The sequence below is a fragment of the Lepidochelys kempii genome, chromosome 1, assembly GCF_965140265.1.
Source record: "Lepidochelys kempii isolate rLepKem1 chromosome 1, rLepKem1.hap2, whole genome shotgun sequence".
NCBI classification, from domain to species: Eukaryota; Metazoa; Chordata; order Testudines; family Cheloniidae; genus Lepidochelys; species Lepidochelys kempii.
The window spans coordinates 165,861,335-165,887,630 of record NC_133256.1 but is presented as its reverse complement, the minus strand read 5'-3'; the positions used below and the strand labels follow the sequence as shown (position 1 = coordinate 165,887,630).

General features: G+C 40.4%; 1 protein-coding gene across 8 annotated transcripts in view; it reads right to left on the bottom strand.

The window, feature by feature from the left end:
• GRIK1 (glutamate ionotropic receptor kainate type subunit 1) overlaps positions 1–26,296 on the bottom strand; it is a 230,669-nt gene that overhangs the window by 86,323 nt on the left and 118,050 nt on the right. For 7 of the 8 annotated variants that reach the window (XM_073362600.1, XM_073362592.1, XM_073362544.1 and 4 more), the window contains one exon: positions 15,410–15,591. In XM_073362600.1, the coding sequence (XP_073218701.1) occupies positions 15,410–15,591 (182 nt within the window). Of the gene's footprint in view, positions 1–15,409; positions 15,592–16,825; positions 17,282–26,296 lie in introns of those variants that run through there. The other variant, XM_073362583.1, reaches the window with a different exon arrangement.

Genomic DNA, 26,296 nt, shown 5'->3' with positions numbered 1-26,296 from the left:
AAGTGCATTTTCTTCTCTAGGATTGTGTTGGGAGAACTAATTGTGACATGAGAGCTAGTTTCTTATCTACATCAACGTGGTAGCACAGGCTCAGAATAAACATTATTCAGACCTGCTCTCAGCAAGGCTAACATAAGTGGTATAAATATCATCTTTAGAATATTTATAATAAATGTTTGTATAGCTGTTTGGCATACCAGGGCTAATAACATTCTTTAACATGCCCAAATTCTCTTGTGTGGACAAGGCCTCTGTATACCAATTGTCTGCTTGTGCAATTCCTTGGTACAAATAGAAAAGAATCTGTACTCCTAAAATTGCTGGTAAATAATAAAAAGAGGTCAGCATGCATCCAAGATGGCTGATCCACTTCCAACTGCTAAAAATGAGCCAGAAGTTAAGTATTTCATTTAATCACTTCATTGAATTTATATTTCAGGAGAATTTTTTTTTATTTCTTATGCTAATTTATTACTTGTGAAAGGAGACAGATTGACAGTCCTGGAGACTGATGTTCTTTATATACCATATTTGTGTATGAGAGCAAAAAAATGCAAACTTTGCCATGACATCCTCCCAATGTGACCCAGTCTGACTCAGTTCTGGGCCTGAGGTAGTTTCCTCTCTATGCCCATTCAGTCCCTAGTGCTGTATTCCTTTATAAATCCTCTAACTCATTTGGTCCCCCACAAAAAGTCCACAATCTGTTTATTTTATTAAGTCAATATAAAAGCAAGAACATATACATTTTCAAAATTTACATATTTACATTAAAATTAATTATTATGTATGGCTTCAATTTAGCCTTGAGAGAGAAAAGCAAACCTGAGGCTTTGATGAACGCAGCATTCCCATTCCAGTGTCTAAAAGCAGAAGCGTGAGATGCAATCTGCATAAGACACTGAGGTCCATAAGATACTAAGACATTTAGGCCCAGATCCACGAAAGGACTTAGGCACTTGAATGAGAAGTTAGTTCAAAATGTAGGTGCCATTGAGATCCTCAAAACCCTGGCTTGGTTGCCACCTAACTCCGTAAACACCTAAAATCCTTTGGTGCCTAAATTTCCCCCTAGGCACCTAAGTTTCTGCCACTGGGCGTGTGCACAATGCCTCACTCTAGGTGCCCAGATGCCTGAGCCCCAGCAGGATCCTCAAACTGGGTGAGATAGATGCTGCCCTGTGTATCTGAACTGTGGGGCCCAATTTGGTGGGCATGCTCTGAGCACTCCTCCTGGATCAGGGCGCACACCAGGCCGGTGATAGTGCAACCGCCTCCTTTATAACTTTTAGCCCAGTGGTTGGAGCACTCATATGGGAGACCTTGGTTCAGTTCCCCTCTCTGTCTGGTGGGGAGAAAGGATCTGAACAGGATTTCCACCTTTCAGAGTGCTCTTGGGATGTTTTGAAGTGGGGCTCCCTCACTCTCTTATTGGAGCTGTTCCGCTTTGTATAAATAGTCATTGGAGCAGGGGGAATGGACCCTGGGCCTCCCATCTGAGTGCCCAATCACCAGGCTACGGAATCTCTCTCCGTGGCACAATTGCTATTTAAGCATTTATACAAAGTGCAACAGCTTGAATCTGAAAGATTGACAGGTACCCACATCTGAATATCCCATTGCTCAGTGGAGAGAGCGCTCTCCTGAGAGGTGAGAGACACCCGTTCACATTCTTTCTTCCCATCAGACAGAAGGGGGAAATAAATCCATGTCTCCCAGATCCGGGGTGAGTGCTCTAACTATTGGGCTAAAACTTATAAGATGAGAGATGTTGCTGCCTCTGGCATTTCTTGCAAAAAATAACTTAGATGCCTAGCTCCAGGAGAGGGCTCATGGCTGGATCTGAAGCAGAAGTAGACACCTCCCTCCAGCCTGCACTTATGCAGCAAACTCCCTGAGAGGGGTGTGGCTTAGAAGAGACCTCTGATTGGCATCTGCTATTGGGTAGCTTAAGTGGGGAGCCATCTAGCATACTAGCTTTTGTGGATGCCATTCTTTGGCACATAATTCTCTCCATACAATGTATAGGGAGCCTGGACTCAAGCTTTGTGGATTCCAGTGATTTTTCTATGCACCCAAAAGTTAGGTAGTGTGATGTTGAGCATTACAACACGTAAATATCTTTGTGAATCCAGATGTTAGAGGCAGAATGGAGAGAATAACCTAGCGAACAGTGAACCAGGAGATGATATGAGTAGGAAAATGCTACACTACACAAACCCTTAAAGTACAGTTCCATTCTGAAAAGTGGATCATCAGATCTTCCCCCTTTGTGTGTTCAGAATGATATTTGTGGACTAGCGTTACAAAAATAAGTTTTTATTGCTTTTTAGTCCTTTTAGCCTTGCAGAATCAAAACAACAAAGATGAGTGAGGTAGAATCTGTTCCTTGTCTGTTGATGCACAAGTTCTAGTCAGTTACACATGTGCAAACCCATTGACAGCAATAGTTTTCCACAGATGTCACTAATGGCTTAATTTGGCTTAAAGATATTTATCCCTGGTGATTATACACAAGAAGAAAAGAAACAGATTTGACTTTCAAGATCCCAAGTTGACACTGGAGCTAGAACAAGCATCATTTTACTTGTAAATTGATTCACATTTGAGTCATTAAGATAGAAGGAACATGGAACTCTAGAATGCCCTGTTAATGATATCACTTTTCATAGTAGAAATACACTTCATAAAAATATTAAATCCCATGTAATTTAATATGAACACCATTGGCAGTATATACAAATACCTACTAACTATAATGATTTCAAAAGTCAGTCTACAAAACTGCCTTGGATGACAAAGAGTAAATAAGTATTGAGATGGAAAGAGTGAGATCCAGTAGGAATTTTTATCTGCCAAAGTCTGCACCCCAGTCAAATAAGTCCACTGAAGTGAATGGAAAGACTCCCATTGAATTCAACAGGCTTAGAATCAGGTCTATAACAAAGGATATTAGGTGGACTACCCACAAACAAAGAATTGCAGTCAAGAAATGAAAAAAATAAAGCTTAATCAATTTAATACTTTTTGAATTTAAAAAAAAATGGCATTGCTTTTCAAAGTGAGAGAGTAAATATACATAAATAGCTGAAGTGAGAATTACAGAATGTCAGTTTGCAGTGTAACATGCTATACTTTCGTAATAATGAATGCGATTTTACCCTTGTTCTATTCAGATTTGGGCCCTATTGCTGCAATGAGCTCTACGCGGTCCGACCCCTCTGCTCATATGGTACTCACTAGGATCTAAATCTTAAGCAGTAATAATCATCACCCCTTGTAGTCATTAAAGATGATAAAACTCGGCAGTTCTATAGCACTTACATACCATAGTGATGTGTTATTAAAAAAAAACACCCTGAAATAGACAGCTAAATAGATGGTTTTCATCCACAATCTCAAAGCACTTTACAAAGCGAGTAAGCATTATTATCTCCATTTTATGGTTAAATTGGTTCCCAAGTGAACTTCCCAATAAAGGAGAGTGTACTATAATTACTTTTTGGTACCCTTTTTCAACAGTTGTATAGTAATCTTTGTTTGCAAGTAATTGGTTTCTGTAATAACTACTACGTTTTATTATTAAAGTGAATGTAGTCCTCGTGAATGGAGCCAATTTATTTCAGTCTTTATTTTCAGGACATATACAATCCAGAAAGCAGTCACTAAAGTTTTCTTATACCATAGCAGTTACTTATGTACTTCCCCTCTGAGCTGAAGGGACCACTTTTGAGGCAAGAGAGCTGTGTAGCCTTTATGTCAGTTCAGTCCTGAATTTCTCTGCAGAGATGGACAACTATTCATAATTATTTAGACTATACGGTCTTTTGGGCAGGGGACCATCTTTTTGTTCAGTGTTTGTACAAAACCTATCACAATGGGTCCTGGTCCCACTGGGACTCCTATATGTTACTATTGCTAATAATATGGTAGCACCCAAAGGCCCCAGTCACGTTTGGATCCCTTTGTACTAGATCTAATATTTACAGATAGGTAGACATGATCCTTGCCCCAAAGAGAAAGACAGAGCAAGTGACCATAACAAACAAGAGGAAAGACAGAGTTAATGGGAGCCATGAGTGTTATTGTGAGGGGTTAATATCTAGACATCCGCCCACAAGAAACTAGACTCAGATTGCTAATTTCTTTCATGTCCATCTCTGACCAACTATGCAATGAGTGATGAATTTGAATGAATACATTACAGATGAAAGACTCTGCACCCTCCTTGCTAATCCCCTGAGTCATCTAGTCCTGTATAAACCTATTATTTAGGTAAAATCCTTCTTAAGAGAAGGATCACTGGTCAGATATGAGAGATTACGTGTTGAATTTGCCAAGATTATTCTGTTGACCTTTGATGGCAGTACTTAAAATGTTAAATTAGTATGTTCTTCAGCTGGAAAACAGCGTTATGAGATGTAGGTAAATGTGGCCACGAAGAATAGATGAGGCTTTGCTGAATTATAGTTGCAATTGGCAGTAACATTAAATTGACAGAGTGTTGCAGAATCAAAATGACAACAAATTAATCCACTAATTTTAATGGATTCCCATTAACTTGAATTCTTATATCCCGGCTACATTTAGTGCACAGTTTCTTTAGACAATGTCAACGGAGGTTCTTATGAATGCACTGAGGTGCTGCTTAAGACTTTTATAATTAAGTGGGTGCCATGGGTGACCAGTTTTTCCAGAGGCCTTTTTTTTTAAAAACTACTTTTAATTTCTGTTGCTGGGGACTGGATGGTTTAAGAATTTGTAATGAAATAAAGATCCTTTCACCTCTAAATCACCACCCAGCCCTGATCACTGGTGAATGAAATTGTTACGTATTTGGTGTCTGTTTGATAGTGCACCTGAAATTAGTTTGGCCTTCTCTGTGTAGTTCCCAGGGGACACATGTGTACATCCCAAAAATCTCAACCACAACTAGCACTAATCAGTACCCTGTTTTGTAATCTCAGCAAAGTGTCCAATGACTCTGAGGGCCAAATCCAAAGACAATTGAAACCAATGGAAGGATTATCCTTGAATTCCACAGGCTTTGTTTCAGACCATGAATGTGCATGAAGACTGAACTCTCCTATCATTCACAAAGATAGTCCTTTCAGGTCAGGTTATAGGCACTCTTGGCATGATTCATCAGCAGCTTGCACCTTTTGTAGTTATTTAAATCAGTGCAAAGTGAGGGGTAAATTGCTACCAGATCTGAACTGCAACATTTCATGCCCACTTTGCACTATTGTAAAATAACTACACAAGGCACAGGGCAATGGCAAATCAACCTTACTGTCAAGTTGTATGGGGAAGCCTGGGCCATTAATCAAGTACTACCTGTTAATCAGGAACCTTTCATTAGAATAAATAAGCAAATTAATCATAAAAAATCCCTATTTTCTAGCAGTTTCATATAGTACTTTACTTATTAAAGGACAAAATCAAATGTCAGGAAATTTCAAAAACTTCTTGTGATATTTCTCTAAAAGAATGCTATAAAAATAAGCAGCAGAATTTCCCTACATTGCTGTGACATGTAAAGCACAGGGATGAAAACGTGGGCCCACTGAAATAACCCAAGGACTTTAAGCAATCCATGTGTAAATTTGCACTACTGCAAGCATAGCTCTTGAAACGTGTTGTAAACCTTGTTAAATTTTAATAGACAAAATATGTTTAGTAACTGGTTGTAGAGTGAATCAACACAGTGACTTCTCACCTCTGCACGCTTCCTTGGGCCTCATTACTGAGCACAAACATGGCGGTTTCATTGTACCACAGCTCCTAACAGATATTTAACCACCTTACAAAAGCACCTTATAATTTAGCACTGTCGGCAACCTCTGCACAAGATTGGGGGTGGGGGGAGACTTGAACTACCCAGACATTTCTGGAAAAACTGATATGGCAAAACACAAAATTTCCAATGAATTCTCGGAATATATTGGGGACAACTTTTCGTCCAGAAAGTGGAGGAAATAACAAGGGAGAGAGTAATTTTAGATTAGATTCTGATCACCAGGGAGGAAATGGTAGAGAAATTGAAGGTGGAAGGCAATTTGGGTGAAGGGGATCATGATGATTTCATTATTTTAAGGAAAGGAAGGAATTAGAGCAGCAGAATAAGGACAATGGACTTCAAAAAAGGAGACTTTAACAATCTCAGAGAACTGGTATGTAAGGTCCCATGGGAAAAAAAATCTAAGGGAAAAAGGAGCTCAGGAGAGCTCGCAGTTTCTCAAGGTTTCAATATTTAAGGCACAACTGCAAACTATCCTGATGTGAAGGAAGCATAGAAAGAGACCAATATGGCTCCATCCGCAGCTCTTTAGTGATCTGAAAATCAAAAAGGAATTCTACAAAAAGGAGAAATGAATAAATTGCTAAGGAGAAGTAGAAAAGAATAGAACAAACGTGGGAACAAAATCAGAAAGACTAAGGCACAAAACAAGTTACACCTAGCAAGGGACATAAAAGGCAATAAGAAGAGGTTCTTTAAATATATAAGGAGTGAGGAAAGAGGAAGGAAAGTGTAGATCTTCTATATAGCAGGGAAGGAGAGCTAATAATTGATGGCATCAAGAAGGCTGAGGTGCTTAATGTCTATTTTCCTTCAGTCTTCATTAAAAAGTTTAATGGTGACCAGATATATCACACAATTAATATTAAAAGCAAGAGGGAAGGAATGCAAGCCAAAATAAGGAAAGAACAAGTTGAAGAATATTTAGATCAGTTAGATATATTCAAGTCAGCAGGGCTTGATGAAATTCATCCTAGGGTACTTAAATAACTAGCTGAAGAAATTTCAGAACTGTTATCTCAGAACCACAGTTATCTTTGAGAACTTCTGGAGGATGGGTCAGGTCCCTGGAAAACTGGAGAAGGGCAAACCTATCTTTAAAAAAAGGGTAAAAAAGAAGACTGGAGACATATAGACCAGTCAGTGGTGTGTTTAATCTTGAGAAAAGAAGACTGAGGGAGGACCTGATAACAGTTTTCAAATATGTTAAGGGCTGTTACAAAAAGAATCATGTTCAGTTGTTCACTGAAGGTAGGACAAGAAGCAATGGGTTTAATCTGCAGCAAGGGAGATTTAAGTTAGATATTAGAAATTTTTTTTTACCTATGAGGGTAGTTGAGCTCTGGAAAAGGCTTCCAAGGGAGGTTGTGGAATCCCCGTCACTGGAAGTTTTTAAAAACAGGTTGGGCAAACACCTTTCAGGGATGGTCTAGTTTTATTTGGTCCTGCGTCAGCATAGGGGGCTGGACATGATGACTTCTCAAGGTCCCTTCCAACTCTACATTTCTATGATTTTATGATAGGGGTATGGTAAGTTAGGAATAAAATACATTGACAGAGCATTATCAATGCTTGCTTACATATTGCTTATTCATTGTCAGTGCTATTATTCAATTTCATGAGCGTTAAGTTACTCATTAATCAAATAATTAGATGCATTATCACCACTCTATTTCCCCAGGTTATAAAAATAAGCCTTATTAAATACATCTCACCCACATCCCCTCAATGCTAAATGTTCTTATGATAATATAGAATGAGAGAACCATACTATGTAAATCCAGAGTACAGTAACTCCACAGACTTAAATCAAGCTATTTTAGATTTACACTGGTGGAACTGAGTAACTCGACTGCAATCCGTGGAGTTTACCCTTTCCTGAATACACACTTAGCTATAATTGAGTGTAGAATTTGGCTCCAAATGTATATAAGTTTCGAGAAAATGCTATATTTTATAAAATACTTCAATTAGAAAATAACTCTAGTATCTAATTATTCCACTCTGTGCCGTCATACACATTGCTAAAACTTTGAACAAATACCTGTCCTTTTAAGTAAGTGGCCTAAGTGTCACTCTAACCTGCTGACCAGAGTGTGGTACTTGTTTCCCTGTGTGCTTGATCCACAGAGGATGAAAGTTGTACAGCCACCAGTTACAGTGCCTGGCTCTTTAACCCAAGCTGTGGAGGATAATGCTCTTAGTTCTGGAAGTCCCCGCTTCAGTCTCATGAGTGTCAACAAAGATGGTAGTTAACACAACATAAAGGATTTTTTTCAAATTAAGTATGTATAGCCTCATATCTCAAATTATAATTTAGCCTCTAGGAATCTGCCCAATCTCTCCCTGTCTCTGTGTCTGCTGGATGTAGAGACTCCTCAATGCACCCAGCATGCACAGCCACAGAAGGTGCTCACTCTTCCAGTGGGGTACTGTGCACATAGATACAGCTATCTGATGCTGGCTTATATTGTTTCCTAAACCAGCTCCATTCAAATGATATATGGCATTAAGGTACTTGTGAAAGACAGGGTGAGATGCACTGAGCATGCCCAGTGTTTTGGCTGATGGCTTAAACCCAGGGATAGGATTTTGCCCAGCTGACTGATCTAATTTAGCTAGAGAAAACATTTTAAAGGAGCCATGTGACCAGAAAAGGACGTCTTCCTGGTTGACTGTTTCTTTAAGTTCAGTAAGAGAGAAGGGGATCACAGATCTGAACATCTCTTCCCCTTGCTCCCAAGCCCAGATGGTGATCTGGAAGAAAAGAGCCCCACTTAATCATGGGAATTCCTCCAATAGGAGCGGGAGTAGGGCCAAAGCTACTTAGGGTATGTCTATACTGCAGTTGTGCCGCTGTAGTGCCATAGTGTAGACAGGTTTCAGAGTAACAGCCGTGTTAGTCTGTATTCGCAAAAAGAAAAGGAGTACTTGTGGCACCTTAGAGACTAACCAATTTATTTGAGCATGAGCTTTCGTTCTGCCACTGGTGTTAATCCACCTCTCACAGAGGCTCTGACTAGGTCAGCAGAAACATTCTTTCACTGACCTACTTGAGTCTACGCTGGGGTTTAGGTCAACCTAATTCCGGTGCTCAGGTTGCAAAACTGTTCACAGCCCTGAGCAACATAGCTAGGTCAGTCTAATTTTTAAGTGTATTCCAGGTCTTAGACAAGTGGGACCAGGCTTCCACCTACCAACCAGTGACTGGGGGATGAGTACTGAAATGGTAGAGTTTTTGATCTTAAAAATAATTAAAAGTTCTGAGTTTCATTTCTCTTTTCTCCCAACCTCCCTTCCTACTAGAGCCATATGGGGGGCTTAAAGCAACGGCTGCAGGCTGTTCTCCTCCCCCCCCACCCCCCAAGAAGATATGTCCTAGGATAGTGAGCAGCATTAAGGAGAAGCTGTCGAGCTCATTTTATATGCTCTCCCATGTTGCTAAGCACAGAGCTGGATTTTGTCCTTGTACCATGCAACAACCAGGCTTCAGGATTGGCTGATAGGCTGTGAAGCTGCCATGCTATATGTGGCTTATTGGGTCCTGTGCAATCATGAAGTCTGGAGAAACTGTGAGCTGGTTAAGGCCCCTAATAATTAGAGATACTTTAGCCATGGAAGGTTCTTTAAAATGGCATACACTACTTATTTTAATTAAATGTCTTTTCATATTTATCATAGTAGTTAGAGTGCTTACTACTGTGGCACATAGTTTTAGCACTCCTTTAAGAACTGAATTAGTTATTTTGCTGCTAGGACCACTACATAGCTGAAGTGACTATAGGAATCTTCATAAACCATTTTCTGGGTGTCCTAAATCTTATTAAAAATATAAGCAGATTCCATAAGCAATGTAATAACAAAAAAAGTGTGGTGGAAGAGATAATTTAAAATGAGTAGCTACAAAATCAGTCAGAGTTTGTCTAGCAGTAAAAGCTACATCAGAAGAGTAAATTGCAAGTTAATGTTAAAGACTTAACCTTAGCAGGTAAGCCATGACACAGAAAAAGAGGCAGTTATACCAGATATATCTGACCTCTTGTATGTCTCAAGACACAGAACTTCCCTAAAATTATTCCTGCTATATTTAACTTTAGAAGAGTTGGCCAATAAGTAAGGTTGGTCAAAAAATAAAATTCTGAAAAAATTCAAAATTTGTAAAGTTGTTTCCATTTCTCTGGGTTCAAAATTAAACACTATTTTTATATTTTAAACAAAGTTTCTCAAATTTTGACTTTATTTTAGTAAGTGAAAATTTAACCATTTCAGGTTTCAGAGTAGCAGCCGTGTTAGTCTGTATGCCCAAAAAGAAAAGGAGTACTTGTGGCACCTTAGAGACTAACAAATTTATTTGAACATAAGCTTTCGTGAGCTTTATTTATGCTCAAATAAATTTGTTAGTCTCTAAAGTGCCACAAGTACTCCTGTTCTTTTAACCATTTCAATAACTTTTTTGAGTAAAATGTCTTAGTTTTTTTTAAAAGTCAACAGTTTCAAAAAAAGATGATTTTTTATTACTTAACCTTTTTGTTTAAAAATTTCAACCAGTTCTATTAAAGAATACTGAGCTTTGTAGTATTTATATATCTACAAAATCAAAACTTTTCTCGCCCAAACACAGTCTTCTTTTCATAAAGCCCACTGTATACTTTTAATTTATTTTACATGCACATTAAAGATTTCATGTTTCTTTTAATAAAAGAATTTACCTGGATGTCCCCGGCCAAAATTTCAACTCCCTCAATATTATGTCAGTCTTTGTGAACTTTGCCAAAACCACATAGAGTTTAGAATCACCATTGGAACATAGCCATGGCAGAAGAATTAGTAAACTCTGCTCAAGTTCAGGAAGATTTCACACTCTGTTAATAGAATTTATAGACTCTTTGTCAGCAGAGTCACACAGGCCTTGCATGTTTGTATACTTCATCAGCCAAATCACTGGTTTAAAGAGAATTAGACTGAGATTTTCAAAAGGACATTAGGTGCTATTGGGTCTCTTTGAAAATGCCACACTATAGATGCAGTGTGTTTAGTTTGTAAGGTCTATCAGTTCAAAATTTAAGACAACATGAAGCTGTGGAGCATGTAAACTCAGTCAACTGAATTGCTTGGTTCAGGATGATCACAAAATCTGCTGACACAGGTGGTAAAATCTGTAAGCTCAATCAGCCAAATTGCTCCTGTTTCATAGATTCATAGATACCAAGGTCAGAAGGGACCGTTATGATCATCTAGTCTGACCTCCTGCACAACGCAGGCCACAGAACCCCACCCACCCACTCCTGCGAAAAACCTCTCACCTATGTCTGAGCTACTGAAGTCCTCAAATCGTGGTTTAAAGACTTCAAGGAGCAGAGAATCCTCCAGCTAGTGACCCATGCCCCATGCTACAGAGGAAGGCAAAAAACCCCCAGGGCCTCTTCCAATCTGCCCTGGAGGAAAATGCCTTCCCAACCCCAAATATGGCGATCAGCTAACCCTGAGCATATAGGCAAGATTCACCAGCCAGATACCCAGGAAAGAATTTTTTGTAGTAACTCAGATCCCACCCCATCTAACATCCCATCACAGGCCATTGGGCCTATTTACCATGAATATTTAAAGATCAATTAATTACCAAAATCATGTTATCCCATCATACCATCTCCTCCATAAACTTATTGAGTTTAATCTTAAAGCCAGATAGGTCTTTTGCCCCCACTGCTTCCCTTGGAAGGCTATTCCAAAACTTTACTCCTCTGATGGTTAGAAACCTTCGTCTAATTTCAAGTCTAAACTTCCCAATGACCAGTTTATATCCATTTGTTCTTGTGTCCACACTGGTACTGAGCTTAAATAATTCCTCTCCCTCTCCGGTATTTATCCCTCTGATATATTTATCGAGAGCAATCATATCTCCCCTCAACCTTCTTGTAGTTCGGCTAAACAAGCCAAGCTCCTTGAGTCTCCTTTCATAAGACAGGTTTTCCATTCCTCGGATCATCCTAGTAGCCCTTCTCTGTACCTGTGCCAGTTTGAATTCATCCTTCTTAAACATGGGAGACCAGAACTGCACACAGTATTCCAGGTGAGGTCTCACCAGTGCCTTGTATAACGGTACTAACACCTCCTTATCTCTACTGGAAATACCTCGCCTGATATATCCCAAGACTGCATTAGCTTTTTTCACGGCCATATCACATTGGCGGCTCATAGTCATCCTATGATCAACCAATACTCGAAGGTCCTTCTCCTCTTCCATTACTTCTAATTGATGCGTCCCCAGCTTATAACTAAAATTCTTGTTATTAATCCGTAAATGCATAACCTTACACTTCTCACTATTAAATTTCATCCTATTACTATTACTTCAGTTTACAAAGTCATCCAAATCTTCCTGTATGATATCCCAGTTCTTCTCTAAATTGGCAATACCTCCCAGCTTTGTATCATCTGCAAACTTTATTAGCACACTCCCGCTTTTTGTGCCGAGGTCAGTAATAAAAAGATTCAATAAGATTGGTCCCAAAACTGATCCCTGAGGAACTCCACCGGTAACCTCCCTCCAGCCTGACAGTTCACCTTTCAGTAGGACCCGCTATAGTCTCCCTGTTAACCAATTCCTTATCCACCTTTCAATTTTTATATTGATTCCCATCTTTTCCAATTTAACTAATAATTCCCCAAGTGGCATGGTATCAAACGCCTTACTGAAATCTAGGTAAATTAGATCCACTGTGTTTCCTTTATCTAAAAAATCTGTTACTTTCTCAAAGAAGGAGATCAGGTTGGTTTGGCACGATCTACCTTTTGTAAAACCATGTTGTATTTTGTCCCATTTACCATTGACTTCAATGTCCTTAACTACTTTCTCCTTCAAAATTTTTTCCAAGACCTTGCATACTACAGATGTCAAACTAACAGGCCTGTAGTTACCCGGATCATGTTTTTTTCCTTTCTTAAAAGTAGGAACTATGTTAGCAATTCTCCAGTCATACGGTACAACCTCTGAGTTTACAGATTCATTAAAAATTCTTGCTAATGGGCTTGCAATTTTGTGTGCCAATTCCTTTAATATTCTTGGATGAAGATTATATGGGCCCCCTGATTTAGTCCCATTAAGCTGTTTGAGTTTCGCTTCTACCTGTTCCAGGTTACAAACTCTTTTAGAGGAGTATTAGAGATAGAATAATAGAATATCAGGTTTGGAAGGGATCTCAGGAGGTCATCTAGTCCAACCCCCTGCTCAAAGCAGGACCAGTCCCCAGTTTTTGCCCCAGATCCCTAAATGGCCACCTTAAGGATTGAACTCACAACCCTGGGTTTAGCAGGCCAATGCTCAAATAACTGAGCTATCCCTCCCCCCTTTGTTGACTATGCTGACCTTTAGTTCATTGACTAACATATAATCATCTTTCCTCCACATCTAGAATTACAACAAAGTATCATCTTCATATCAGAAGAGAATATAATGCTCTGTATAGGGCAGGGGTGGCCAACCTGTGGCTCCGGAGCCACATGCGGCTCTTCAGAAGTTAATATGCGGCTCCTTGTACAGGCACCAACTCCGGGGCTAGAGCTACAGGCGCCAACTTTCCAATGTGCTGGTGGGTGCTCACTGCTCAACCCCTGGCTCTGCCACAGGCCCTGCCCCCACCCACCCTGTCCCACCCCCTCCTCCGAGCCTGCCATGCCCTCACCCTCGCCCCCACCCCTACCCCCACCCCAGAGCCTCCTGCAAGCCACGAAACAGCTGATCAGGAGGTGCGGGGAGGGAGAGGGAGGCGCTGATTGGCTGGGCTGCTGGTGGGCAGGAGATGCTGGGAGCGGGGGAGGGGGGCAGGGAATGATGGTGGGTTGCTGATGTATTACTGTGGCTCTTTGGCAATGCAGATTGGTAAATTCTGGCTCCTTCTCAGGCTCCGGTTGGCCACCCCTGGTATAGGGGGACTGACCCTGCAGAGTTCCAGTTGGAAATTATATCTAGTCAGCTGCTCTCTACCCCGCTTTTGCTCCGGAGAAAATTCCAAGCAACTACAGAAAAGGTACAGGCCACTAGCAGGGGTTAAAGAGTCACAATTATTTTCCATTCTTCCCAGATTTTGGGTCTGAGAAGGGACAGCTGTGATTCTGACCAGTCAGTCGGAACAGCTGGACCTTGTTAGGCTAATGAGGGACTATAAAAAGGCTCTTCTCAGCAGGTACCATGTTAAAAAAATGAGTGCTAGGGAACAGACTACTCAGAAAGGTAAGGGTGTCAGAGTTTGTTTAAATTAGTTGATTGATTTACCTGTTTATAGTGTGCTCGCTAACTATACAAGGAAGAAGTATGCCTCAACTATATTTTATTTATTTAAAATAAGCTAAAGGTATTTAGTCCACTCTAGGATAGGGAATTTTGTTGTTGTTTTTAAAAAAGGAGTGTGGGCTAAATAAACTATCCCTTTCTGCCCAGAGCCTCAGTGTGTACTTACTTATCCAGTGGGCCTACCTGTACTGTATATTCATGTGTTTCTGCACTTATCTGTTTTAAGGGCTTTATTTCTGATTTGTGTATTTTTAAAAGGGGAGTGTCAGCCATAAAACAACCTGTGATACAGTCAGACTCCTGATCCTGGGCTCAGAACCGTGCAGGAGCACCTTGCACCCGTCTGGAGACTCAGCGTAGTCAACAGTCACCACACTGCAGCATAGCTGCAATGGTGGTAGGGGGAACAAATGCTTTTCTTCTTACTTTCAGGCTGGCTGGGGAAGGGAAGTTAATCTCAAAGGAAGCAGTACGCCTTCCTCCCAATGTGGAACAGAGCTCTGCTCCATAGGTGCCACTCTCCCCTAGCAGGGGGAGCCAGAGGGCAAGGATGAGCTTCCTTCTGCCAACAGGCTGCCTCCCCAAAAGTTTGTACGATGCTGAGGGGAGAGAGACTTGGACTGGCACCACTTCCAGTAGACAGAGGAAAGGTACATCAGTGACAGGGGGAATCCAGTCTCTTGGGGACAGGAATCTTTAGTGTTTATTCCTGTCTGTATCTGTGGTGCTGTAGAAATACATAGTACATAACAATTTTTTTTTCTATGGTGCCATTTTCTTTCCCTCTTGTCTCCAGCTCAGAGTTGAAATTTGGCAAGTTGCAGCTACTGGGCCAAATTCTGACTGCTTACAGTAGTGTAAATCCAGAGTTATGTTGACTTCAGTGGAATTACTGCAGACTCATCCTGGTGTAACTCAGTTTAATTTGAGCCAATAGGTTTTATGGAGAGAACTACTTGATTTGAGCAAGTCACTGTGCATTTGGAAAATAAGGTTAAAAAAACTGAAACAGGACATATTAAAAATAATGAAACATTCCTTTCACGCCAGCAGAAACAAAATTGTAATTACAATTGCAAATCATCTTTGCTGTTGTGACCCAAATTCTCATCAGAAACATAGCACTGCACACCGCCAAAGTGCGTAAAACTCAGCTGAGCTCATATGAGTTGCCTGTACCAACGGTCTCTGATAACAGATCTCCAGCTTAATCTACATGAATGCAGTTTTATTGTTTCCCAGCAAATGAAAACCAAATGGCATTATATCTTTGAGAATGAGAAATGAGCACTATTGGGGGTTTTTTCCCCCCCTCTTACCTGTTTAAGGATTTCTGCTGCTGTTTCATGTGAGCAATCAAATATCACATAGAACTCCTTGCCTTTCTTCATCTCCTTGAGTAAAGGCCTGGCATCTTTATTCCCAGAGGGCAACTGACGGATTTTGATTTTAATGTTATATCTAGAAGGGGCTTTGATGAGCTCTTGCAGGCGAATTAGACCTAGAAAATGACAACCAATCATATAGTTGACTGTTCTGTGAAACGACTATTTATTGACACTTAATCTCTTATCATTCCCAATATATTTCAAGCTGCCACCTATCTAAAGGTTAAGCTATTAACTTCTCATTTGTCATCTTTCTTGCTGGTGTGGTTTATGAAGCTGTTTTCCCTTTGTGGGCATATTTACCTTGGAAACGTAAACACTACAAATAGAATTACATCTTAGGAAAAATTTAAACCTTTCTTCCCAGCCTCTAATCATAAACATCAATGTTAAACAAAGCAAACCTGGAATTGTAAACCTCTATTAAATGTTCCTTTATAACTTCAAAAGTGGGCAAATAAGAAAGCAATTTCAGGCAATAAGCATATCCACCATAGTTCACTTACAATCCAGTAGATTAGGATGAGTGGCACTTACCAATATTTATTATTTATAGGCATTTCTGTGGTGCTTATCACTCTAGTGCCAGAGTACCTTCCAATACCTTCGAAGTAGGGAATTATCATTCATTATATTTTTTGGAGAAAGTGAGGCATAGTGAAGTTAAGTGTCCTGTATAACATCGCACAGGAAGCGTGATGCAGTGAATATCTCCTGACACCCAGTTCTGTGCCTTAACCACAAGGCCATCCTGCTTCTCATACTATTAGACATGCCTAGCTTGATTTCCAGGGGCTTAAAAACTCAGGTCTTTTGATTTAGGACCAGACCTTCAGTTGGGTGTAAATCTGGACAGTTTAAGTGAAGCCAGCAGGGCTATGCTGATTCACCACAGTTGAGGATCTGCCCCCAACTATCTAAATGCAGTACACTGCTTGCTTACTAATAGGGTTGTCAAGCAATTAAAAAAAAATTAATCATGATGAATCAAGCTGTTAAACAATAATACAATACCATTTATTTAAATATTTTAGGATATTGTCTATATTGTAAGTATATTGATTTCAATTACAACACAGAATACAAAGTGTACAGAGCTCACTTTGTATTACAAATATTTACATTGTAAACATTTTTCAGTTCATTTAATAAAAGTACTATAGTGCAATCTCTTTATCATGAAAGTTGAACTTACAAATGTAGAATTATGTACAAAAAATGCATTCAAAAACAAAACCATGCAAAACTTTAGAGCCTACAAATCCACTCAGTTCACCCAGTTGCTCAGACAAATAAGTTTGTTTACATCTGCAGGAGATAGTGCTGCCTGCTTCTTGTTTACATCACCTGAAAGTGAGAACAGGCGTTCGCATGGTACTGTTGTAGCTGGCATTGCAAGATATTTACATGGCAGATGCACTAAAGATTCATATGTCCCTTCATGCTTCAGCCACCATTCCAGAGAACATGCATCCATGTTGATGATGGGTTCTGCTTGATAACAATCCAAAGCAGTGCAGACCGACACATGTTCATTTTCATCATCTGAGTCAGATGCCACCAGCAGAAGGTTGATTTTTCTTTTTTGGTGGTTCGGGTTCTGTATTTTCCGCATCAGAGTGTTGCTCTTTTAAGACTTCTGAAAGCATGCTCCACACCTCGTCCCTCTCAGATTTTGGATGGCACTTCAGATTCTTAAACCTCTGGTTGAGTGCTGTAGCTATCTTTAGAAATCTCACATTGGTACCTTCTTTGCGTTTTGTTAAATCTGTAGTGAAAGCGTTCTTAAAATGAACAACGTGTGCTGGATGATCAGCCAAGACTGCTATAACATGAAATATATGGCAGAATGCAGGTAAAACAGCAGGAGACACACAATTCTCCCCCCAAGGAGTTCAGTCACAAATTTAATTAACACATTTTTTTTAATGAGCATCATCAGCATGGAAGTATGTCTTCTGGAATGGTGGCTGAAGCATGAAGGGCATAAGAATTTTTAGCATATCTGGCATGTAAATACCTGGCTACAAAAGTGCCATGTGAACACCTTTTCTCACTTTTCAGGTGACATTGTAAATAAGAAGTAAGCAGCTTTATTTCCTGTAAACATAAACAAACTTGTTTGTCTTAACAATTGGCTGAATAACCAGTTGGACAGAGTGGGCTTGTAGGCTGTAAAGTTTTACATTGTTTTTTTGAGTTCAGTTATGTAAAAAATCTCCATTTGTAAGTTGCACTTTAATGATAAAGAGATTGCACTGGAGTATTTGTATTTTTCAATTCATCTCCTACTATTTTTTGTTTATAGGTGGGGTCTGCTGCTGAGAAAGGGTAGTCATGCCCTGGGAAGAGGATTCTTGGAGCTGGTACAGCCAGAAAGAGAAGGGGAGCCAGTGTAGCAAGAAGCAGTCCAGGGAAGGAGCAGTGAGGGTAGAGAGAGAGGAAGCCCAGAACTGCTGAGCTCAGTGTCCCTGGACTGGAATCTTGAGAAAAGGGTGGGTCTGGGCTCCCCTACCAATCACCAAGGGCATGGCATAGAGCTGAGGCAGTGAATGGGAAGACTGCCTAGGCCTGTACCCCAGAAGGGGAAACGCTGCAGCTGATCTACACTACTGCAGTAAATCAATCTAAGTTAAGCTACTTCAGTTACATGAATAACATAACTAGGGTTGCCAATTTTTTAATTGCACAAAACGGAATACCCTTGCCCCCTCCCCCTGCCCAGCCTCTTCTCTGAGGCTTCACCCTGCTCACTCCATCCCCCCCTCCCTCTGTCGCTCGCTCTGCCCCACCCTCACTCACTGACTCATTTTCACTGGGCTGGGGTAGGCAGCTGGGGTGTGGGAGGGGGTGAGGGCATCGGCTGCAAGTGCAGACTCTGGGGTGAAGGGTTTGGGGTGCAGGAGGAGACTCTGGGCTAGGGGTTGGGCCATGGGAGAGGGTTTGGGGCTTGGGCTCTGGAAGGGAGTTTGGGTATGGGAGAGGCCTCAGGACTGGGGCAGAGGGTTGGGGTACAGGAAGGGGTGTCGGGTGCAGGCTCTGGGAGGGAGTGGGTGTGTGGGTTCTGGGAGGGGGTTGGGGGTAGGGGTGTGGGCTGCAGGCTGTGCTTACCTTGGGTGGATCCCTGAAAGTGGTGGCATGTTTCTCCGCCTCCTAGGGGGAGGCGCAGCCAGGTGGCTCTGCATGCTGCCTCTGTCCACAGGTGCCACAGGGCACTTGGGGAAGGGGTAACACGCAGAGCCCCCACAGCTACCCCTTCACCTAGGAGCTGAGGGAGATGCCGCTGCTTCTGGGAAGCTGCACAGAGCCTCCGGCCAACACCGCACCAACCAGACTTTTAATGGCCCGGTCAGCGATGCTGACTGGAGCCACCAGGGTCCCTTTTCAACCAGGCGTTCCAGTTGAAAAACAGACACCTGGCAACCCTAAATGTAACTGAAGTTGACGTAGCTAGATCCACTTACTGTGGGGTTTGCACTGTGTCAATGGGAGACATTCTCCTGCCGACTTCCCTTAGCTTCTCGGGGAGGTGGTGTACACAAATAAATGGGAGAGTACTCTCTGACATAGCGTGTCTTCACCTGACCTGCAAAATCAACACTGCTACATCAATTGCAGCCGTGCCAATTTAGCGGGCAGTGTAGACATGCCCTGAGTGATCTAGGTGGAGGGCTAAGTCACAAAGGAGACACGGACAGTCTGGGAGTGACAATGGAACCGCAGAACAGAAGGAGAGACAGAGTAATGGTGTGCTAACCATGGCAGGGGCTGTCTACCTCAGGAGCTAATCCTCAGAGTGACCAGGAGAAGGCACCAGATCAGTGGTGACAGGTGCACCTAGGATTGCCACCTTTCCACTTGTGGGTAACCAGACCCCAGCGGCCCCACCCCTGAGGGGGTCTCTGCTTTGCCTCTTCACCCACCACCAGATAAAACCATTCCAGACATCAGGGCTTCTCAAATGACAACCAGACACACAAACTAAAACCTGGATTGTCTGGGTGAAAATGGGATGGGTGGTAACCTTAAGTCCCAGTGACAGGATAAATGGAATAAAAGCAAGAGATACCTACTAAGAAAAACTAACAAATAGTAATTATGAAAATGAACCCCTGAGCAGGCCAGTGGGAGGGGGCATATTTTATTTACTTTGTGTTTGACCCTACTTGGCTGAATAATCCTCTAGTATAAGTGCTGTACTAATACAAGGCAAACTACAAGATAAAGCATCACTTTTTCCTCTGATGTTAACTGATGATTGCTACATTGTATGGTGTTGGCTTTCACTCAAGAACTCACACTTATATTGGAACAAATGTCTTTTCCCCTGTTGTACTGGTTCTGTGCTTTTCGGGGGGGGTTAAGCATAAACAGTCAATATAACCATTATGAGTATTCAAATGGAAATCATTGTACACATGGTCAGAGACCACAGTCTGGCTTCCAGCCAACCTCCTCAATTCATTGTTATAAGAATGGAGCACAGGCTTCTGAAACTGACTAGCAAGCAGGGGAGTTTATGTAATTTGGCTGTAAACTTGTAGTTTGGCTGTCTCAAACATTCAAGTATTTTGTTGCAAACTGTGATGCTTCAGCCACTGGGACCAAAATGATTTTAACAAAGAAAAATGGAGATTCAGAAAACATTTCTGGTGCGTTGAGAGCTTCATACTGACAATAATATCCGAGCTCGAACATTCTTGCTTTGTTTAAATGTGTTCTGTAGCAACAGGAATTACACTACAGTTGTGAGTGAACTGTGGGAGCAAGAATGGGATTTGCTGGAGAAAATGACTCTGCATGGCAGGGGTGAAGGAAAAAGCCCAACTCCCTCAGAATGTACTGTGGAAAATGTAGGCTTGCACTGATGTGTGTGGTCTTTCTAATGTATTTCGTCCCTGACCTCCCCCACCCAGGTTCCTAGGAGCGGTAGCTAAGTATTCTGGGCCAAATGAAAGGGCAAGGTGCAGCTGCGGGGGAACAAAGAAATTGAAGAAGCACTTATGTCTGAAAAAAGAAAAGGAGTACTTGTGGCACCTTATAGACTAACAAATTTATTCCACTGAATGCATCTGATGAAGTGAGCTGTAGCTCACAAAAGCTTATGCTCAGATAAATTTGTCTCTAAGGTGCCACAAGTACTCCTTTTCTTTTTTCAGAGACAAATTTATCTGAGCATAAGCTTTTGTGAGCTACAGCTCACTTCATCAGATGCATTCAGTGGAATAAATTTGTTAGTCTATAAGGTGCCACAAGTACTCCTTTTCTTTTTGCAAATACAGACTAACACAGCTGCTACTCTGAAACCTGAATTATGTCTGAAAGCAGCTGCTATTTTAAGAACAGCCAAACCCCCACAAACGGTGACTGGAAGTAATCAATAGCAAAGAGAAATACCTTTAGAAAGAAAAGTGTGTGAGAAGTTACACTTCAATTTTTGAAGCTGAGATTTGAATGCCATCACAATTTGATGTTCTAGGTTTTGAGGTTGGGGGAGAAAGTGTATTAGCTGGGCATATGCAGCACTTAGAATTTCAGGCTCTGTTACTTTGGGTGGTAATATCTCAAAGCTCAATCTGCATTGGGAAAAATTTAACAAATTGGCAATCAAGGCTGGTGGAATGGAGCCAGGGTCTGTGGTTCTCTACGACATAAGAAATGATATGTAAGGTGCAGGTAGGTGATGAATACTGAAGGGGAAAAAAACGTGAAATGTGGTATATGCCTGACATGGAGTCAGTGGAAGGATGCAAAGAGGGGGTAATATCATAGTCAAAGCAAGGAGCCAGAAAAATGATTTTTGCAGCAACATTTTGAATGGATTTAGGTAGGAAAGATGGTGCTTGATAAGACAAGACAAGAAGAGGTTGTAGTGTCAAGATGTGAAATAATGAGGACCCAGAGGAGAATTTTTAGCTGTGTGGATGGAGAAAGGCTGTATCTTAAAGATATTGTGTGTAATTCCTAGGGATGGAAATTATACCCTGAACAGTTGCATTCTTAATTTCTTTCATGGATTCATATAGCCATTTATCAGAACACTTGAATAGTATTTTTTTTACCCCATGGCTATTAGAAATATAGTAGACCCTTTGCTGAAAACTGGAGGAATTAACTCACAATAGGGTTTTAATTCAAAAGTCAAAACAAATACTTCAGGAGTGTTGAGGAACAAGGCTCTGTATCTTGCACCTAAAATTCACTGAAGTTTGATACATGTTGATTGAACTCTGGAGTTTGGCATTCCATTCATAAGATGATGTTTGTATGTGTCTAACTGACTAAAAGGACTAACTGATTTTTTTTAATTAAAATTGTATTAGAATGTGAAAGTAGCAAGTGCTAAGCTGTAGTTACTGCTGAAGAGGCACTGTTTTTATAAACTCTTAGAGTGCCTAATTTTCTGAATAAATCACCTCTTGGCTGAAATTTCACACACTACTTCTTCGACCACCTGGTTTATGGTTGTTTGAACATGGGCAAATTATTTAATTAGATTTAAACAGTAAAAAAGAGAGAGAAAAGAGGAGATAAAGCTCATATAAAAAGCTTTAGGCACCCTGACAATTAATTAATCTTAGAGCAATATAACAATGATCCTCCAGGAGAATTAGCTGGAGAGGGCAAACTCAACCCACCAGCAGCATATAAATTAGTAAATGGTTAACAATGTAATGGTATGTATTATGGTGTGGGACTTCCTTCATTTACCTCCACCTCCAAAAAAATTGAGTTATTTGACCTCAACATTTTTCTAAAATCAAGTTTGTTTAAAAATTTCAAACATACCATAGCCTAATTCTTTATTGAGCAAATGTGCTGTGATATTTTTGAAAAGAATAAAGCTTTAGGAAATTTTATTTTATAAATATGTGGGTGCTAATGAGGCAAATGCATGCTATGTAGGGGTCTACTATAGACCACAAAATCAATAGGAGTAGGTGAATGTGAGCTATTTCTAGAACAAATAGCAGAAATATCCAGAACAAAAGAGCTGGTAGTAATGGGGGACTTTAACTACCTAGACATCAACTACAAAGACATCGTTTGAAAAGTAATTTGACAAAACACAAGTGTCTAAATTTTTGGAATCCATTGGGGACAGCCTCTTGTTTCAGAAGGTGGAGGAAGTAACCAGGGGAGAGCCATTTTAGAGGAGGAATTGGTTGCAAATCTGAAGGCAATTTGGGTGAAAGTGATCATAAATGATAAATTTCATCATTTCTATGGAAAGGAAGGCTTGTGGACAACAGAGTAAAGACAATAGACTTCAAAACAGATTTTCAGAAATTTATAGAACTGGTAGGTAAGGTCCCATGGGAAGAAAATCTAGGAGAACAAGAGTTCGGGAGAGCTAGCAGTTTCTGAGAGACAATATTGCCAGCAGAACAGCAAACGATCCCGATGCAAAGGAAAGATAGGAAGAAAAGTAAGACACCAATATGAGTCCATCAGGAGCTCTTTAATTACCTGAAAATCAAAAAGGAATGATACAGAAAGTGGAAACATGGACAAATTGCTAAGGATGAGTTCCGAATAATAACACAATCATGTAGGAACAAAATCAGAAAGGCGAAGATGCAAAATAAATTATACCTAATAAGGGACAAAAAGCATTATAAAGAGGTTTTTTTTAAATATATTAGGAACAAGAGAAAGATGAAGGAAAGTGCAGATCCACTACTTAGCAAGGAAGGAGAGCTAATAACAGATAACATCAAAAATACTGATTTTTCTATTTTCCTTCCATGCTCACTAAAAAGGTTAATAGTGACCAGGTACTTAACACAATAAATACTAATAAGAGGGGAAGGAATGCAACCCAGAGCAGCCCTAATGTTGTGCATGTATTCCAATAAGGCAAGCAGGATGACCCAGGTAACAATAGTCTGGTTAGCCTGGCATCAGTTCCAGGCAAAATAATGAAAAGGCTGATAAGGGATTCAATTGATAAAGAATTGAAGGATGGGACTATAATTAAAGCCAGTAAACTTGGTTTTATGGAGAATAGGTCTTGTCAAACAAACCAGATTTCTTTCTTTGAGGCAATTACAAGATTGGTTGATAAAGATAACTGTGTAGATATAATATACTTAAACTTTTGTGAAGTGTTTGACTTAGTATCGCATGACTGATTAAGAAATTAGCACTGTACAATATGAATAAAGCATTTGCTGAATGGATAAAGAACTGGCTACCTGACATTTCAACAAGCAGTTGTGGTTGAGGAATCATCATCAAATGGTGGTGTTTCTAGTGGGGTTCTTCCGGGATCAGTACTAGGCCCAATCCGGAAGTAAATATAAAATCGCTGCTGATGTAATTTGTGAATGATGATAAGATTGGGGGAATGATTGCTCAATCTGGATTACTTGGTTACCTGGGCCTACGCAAACAAATGCAAACACAAATTATGTACTCTGATCTACTTACTGAACTAATATCTTTAAGGTCCAGTTTTATCTAAAACATGTCATGATTGGTGCTTCAGACTAGGAGCCAGTTCCTCAGCTAGTGTAAAATAGCATAGCTCCATGGAAGAATATTTGAAGAGTTCTGACAAAGAAATAATTGGAGTGACAGTGTAGTAGGGCAATAGATTTGGAGTCAGGAGACCTGGGTTCTATTTCCAAGTCAGCCATTAAGTCGCATTGTGTTGCTGGGTAAATTACTTAATCACTCTGTGCCTCTGTTCCCCCTCCAACCCTTTGTCTTGTCCATTTGAAAGAATATAAGCTCTTCAAAGCAGGGACTTTATTGTGTGTTTGTACAGTATCTAGCACAATACTAGGTGCAACTGTAATATTAGTAAGACTAAAAGTGCAGGTAATGTACACTTAATTTCTAAGAAAAAATGAGGTTTGCTGTTTTCCTACAGTTTTAGTAAGTTTTTTTCTTTTTATAGTGTAGTAACTTAAAAAAAACCCCGAGCCAAGCAGTTCCTGCTCAGAATCCAAAGGTGGCGTCTTTTATTGATCATACTTGACTTGTTTGCTCTGCCGACTCCTATTTAATGTCATGATTGATTATTCATTTACATTGTAAATATCTCTGCAGATCAAATCTCTTTAACATTAATCATCTCTGGAATGTAAGTAAGCAACACTTCATGTTTTTAATGCTAATTGGGTAATATATTGCTAGACTGAAACATAAATTTACATTTCTATATCCATAAATATATTGACATCTTGTCTTGTGAATCCAACAAAACGTTGCTGAGCTACAATAACCTTCCTAAAAGAAAAGGAGTACTAGTGGCACCTTAGAGACTAACCTAACCTTAAAACTCCAGATGTGGCTAGCAAGGATTCTGTGGTCATAACATTTTTTGACATCTATTTTATGATATAAATGATCAGTTCTGAGCATCCCATTTAAGGGTTTTGTGGTCAATAGTAAGATACTTGGATTGTACAGAATAGGGGTGGATAAACAAGTATCAAAGGATCTATTTAGACACCATTTGAATTCCTGTATAGGGGTGTGAAAGCCCCCCTATCTTTCTATGTGAACTCAATAGACAATAGGAAAAGAAGAAAATTAAGTCGTATATGGTCAGCAGTGCAATACCACATTTGGGAGGGGAGAGTTGTGGCAGATGAATGATAGGAGTTTCAAAAGCGCTTAGTGTAGGCTGTGTCTTCACTGCAAAAAAGATAGGATTTTTTTTTTTTTAAAACTGGGATAACTAAATGTACATTAACTATCCCACTGTAACAATCCTAGTGGAAACAAAGCAGTGTGGTTTTACTGAGAGGTAAACTATAGAGGTGAAGTCAATGCTATACACCAACCTATAGCTGATCTCACCTAGTTTTACCTCACAATAAAAATACAGTGCTCTTTCTCCCTCCAACTCCCACTAGGATTTTACAGTGATAGCCAATGCTGGTTAGCTATCCTGCTATAAAAGCAATCCTTTCTGACCATGAAGACGAAACCTTAACATAACTCTGCCATTGATGTTGGAGTTAAGCTAACACAGAGCACTTTTTTTTTTAAATCCCACCCTAAAGTTGTAAGCTTAATACCTTGACCCCTGGGGTAGCAGGGATTGTGTTGCTAAAGACTCTACCCTCCTCTAGCTGTGTTATAAGAAGCAGCTCATATGAATTCCAGAGAGATACTGGATGTATCCAGTGTCCCTTGGGTGCTGGTAGTGGACTCAGCCCTGAATCATTTTCTTAGCCAAAGCTCTTAACTAATGTAACTGAGAGGTTTTTGACTGAATAAAGACTTTAAAATGGCATTACTTTCAACTGGCTGTTGGAAGCTGAGGCTATGCAACTTCAGCCTTGATTTTTATTTATTTATTTTATTTTTGCTTGCATTGAGAAGAGCATGTATGAGTGTGCGCTGCATTTGTCTAAAATGCAAGTGTGGTTTAGTTAGCTCAGTTCCACTGGCCTCTGCGTTGTGTTTGGAAGCATGTTAAAGAATCACCTTTGTGATTTTAAAGGTGTTGCCCTGAAATGTAATTTCATCTGAGTCTCTGGGCTGCCTTATGAAAAATGTGTCTGTATCCCTTTTTGCTTGGAGTTCCTATGTTTTGAGATCTGACAGTTTGAAAATTTCTATAAGCTGTAAATGGAATGTTGCACATAAACTTTTCCTGCAACAGGTGCAAAATTTTAAGTCTGTCTACACTGGTTTAGACTATGCCTGGTCAGAGGCAGATTAGGCGTTTGTGGGGCTCTGGGCCAGTGCAAGTTGGGGCCCCTCCCTACCACTTCTGCCTGCACCCACCCACTCTGCCCCCACCCCTGGTGTGTCTGCTGGGGAAATGGGGTCAGGGCAGAGTGGGTGGGTGCACAG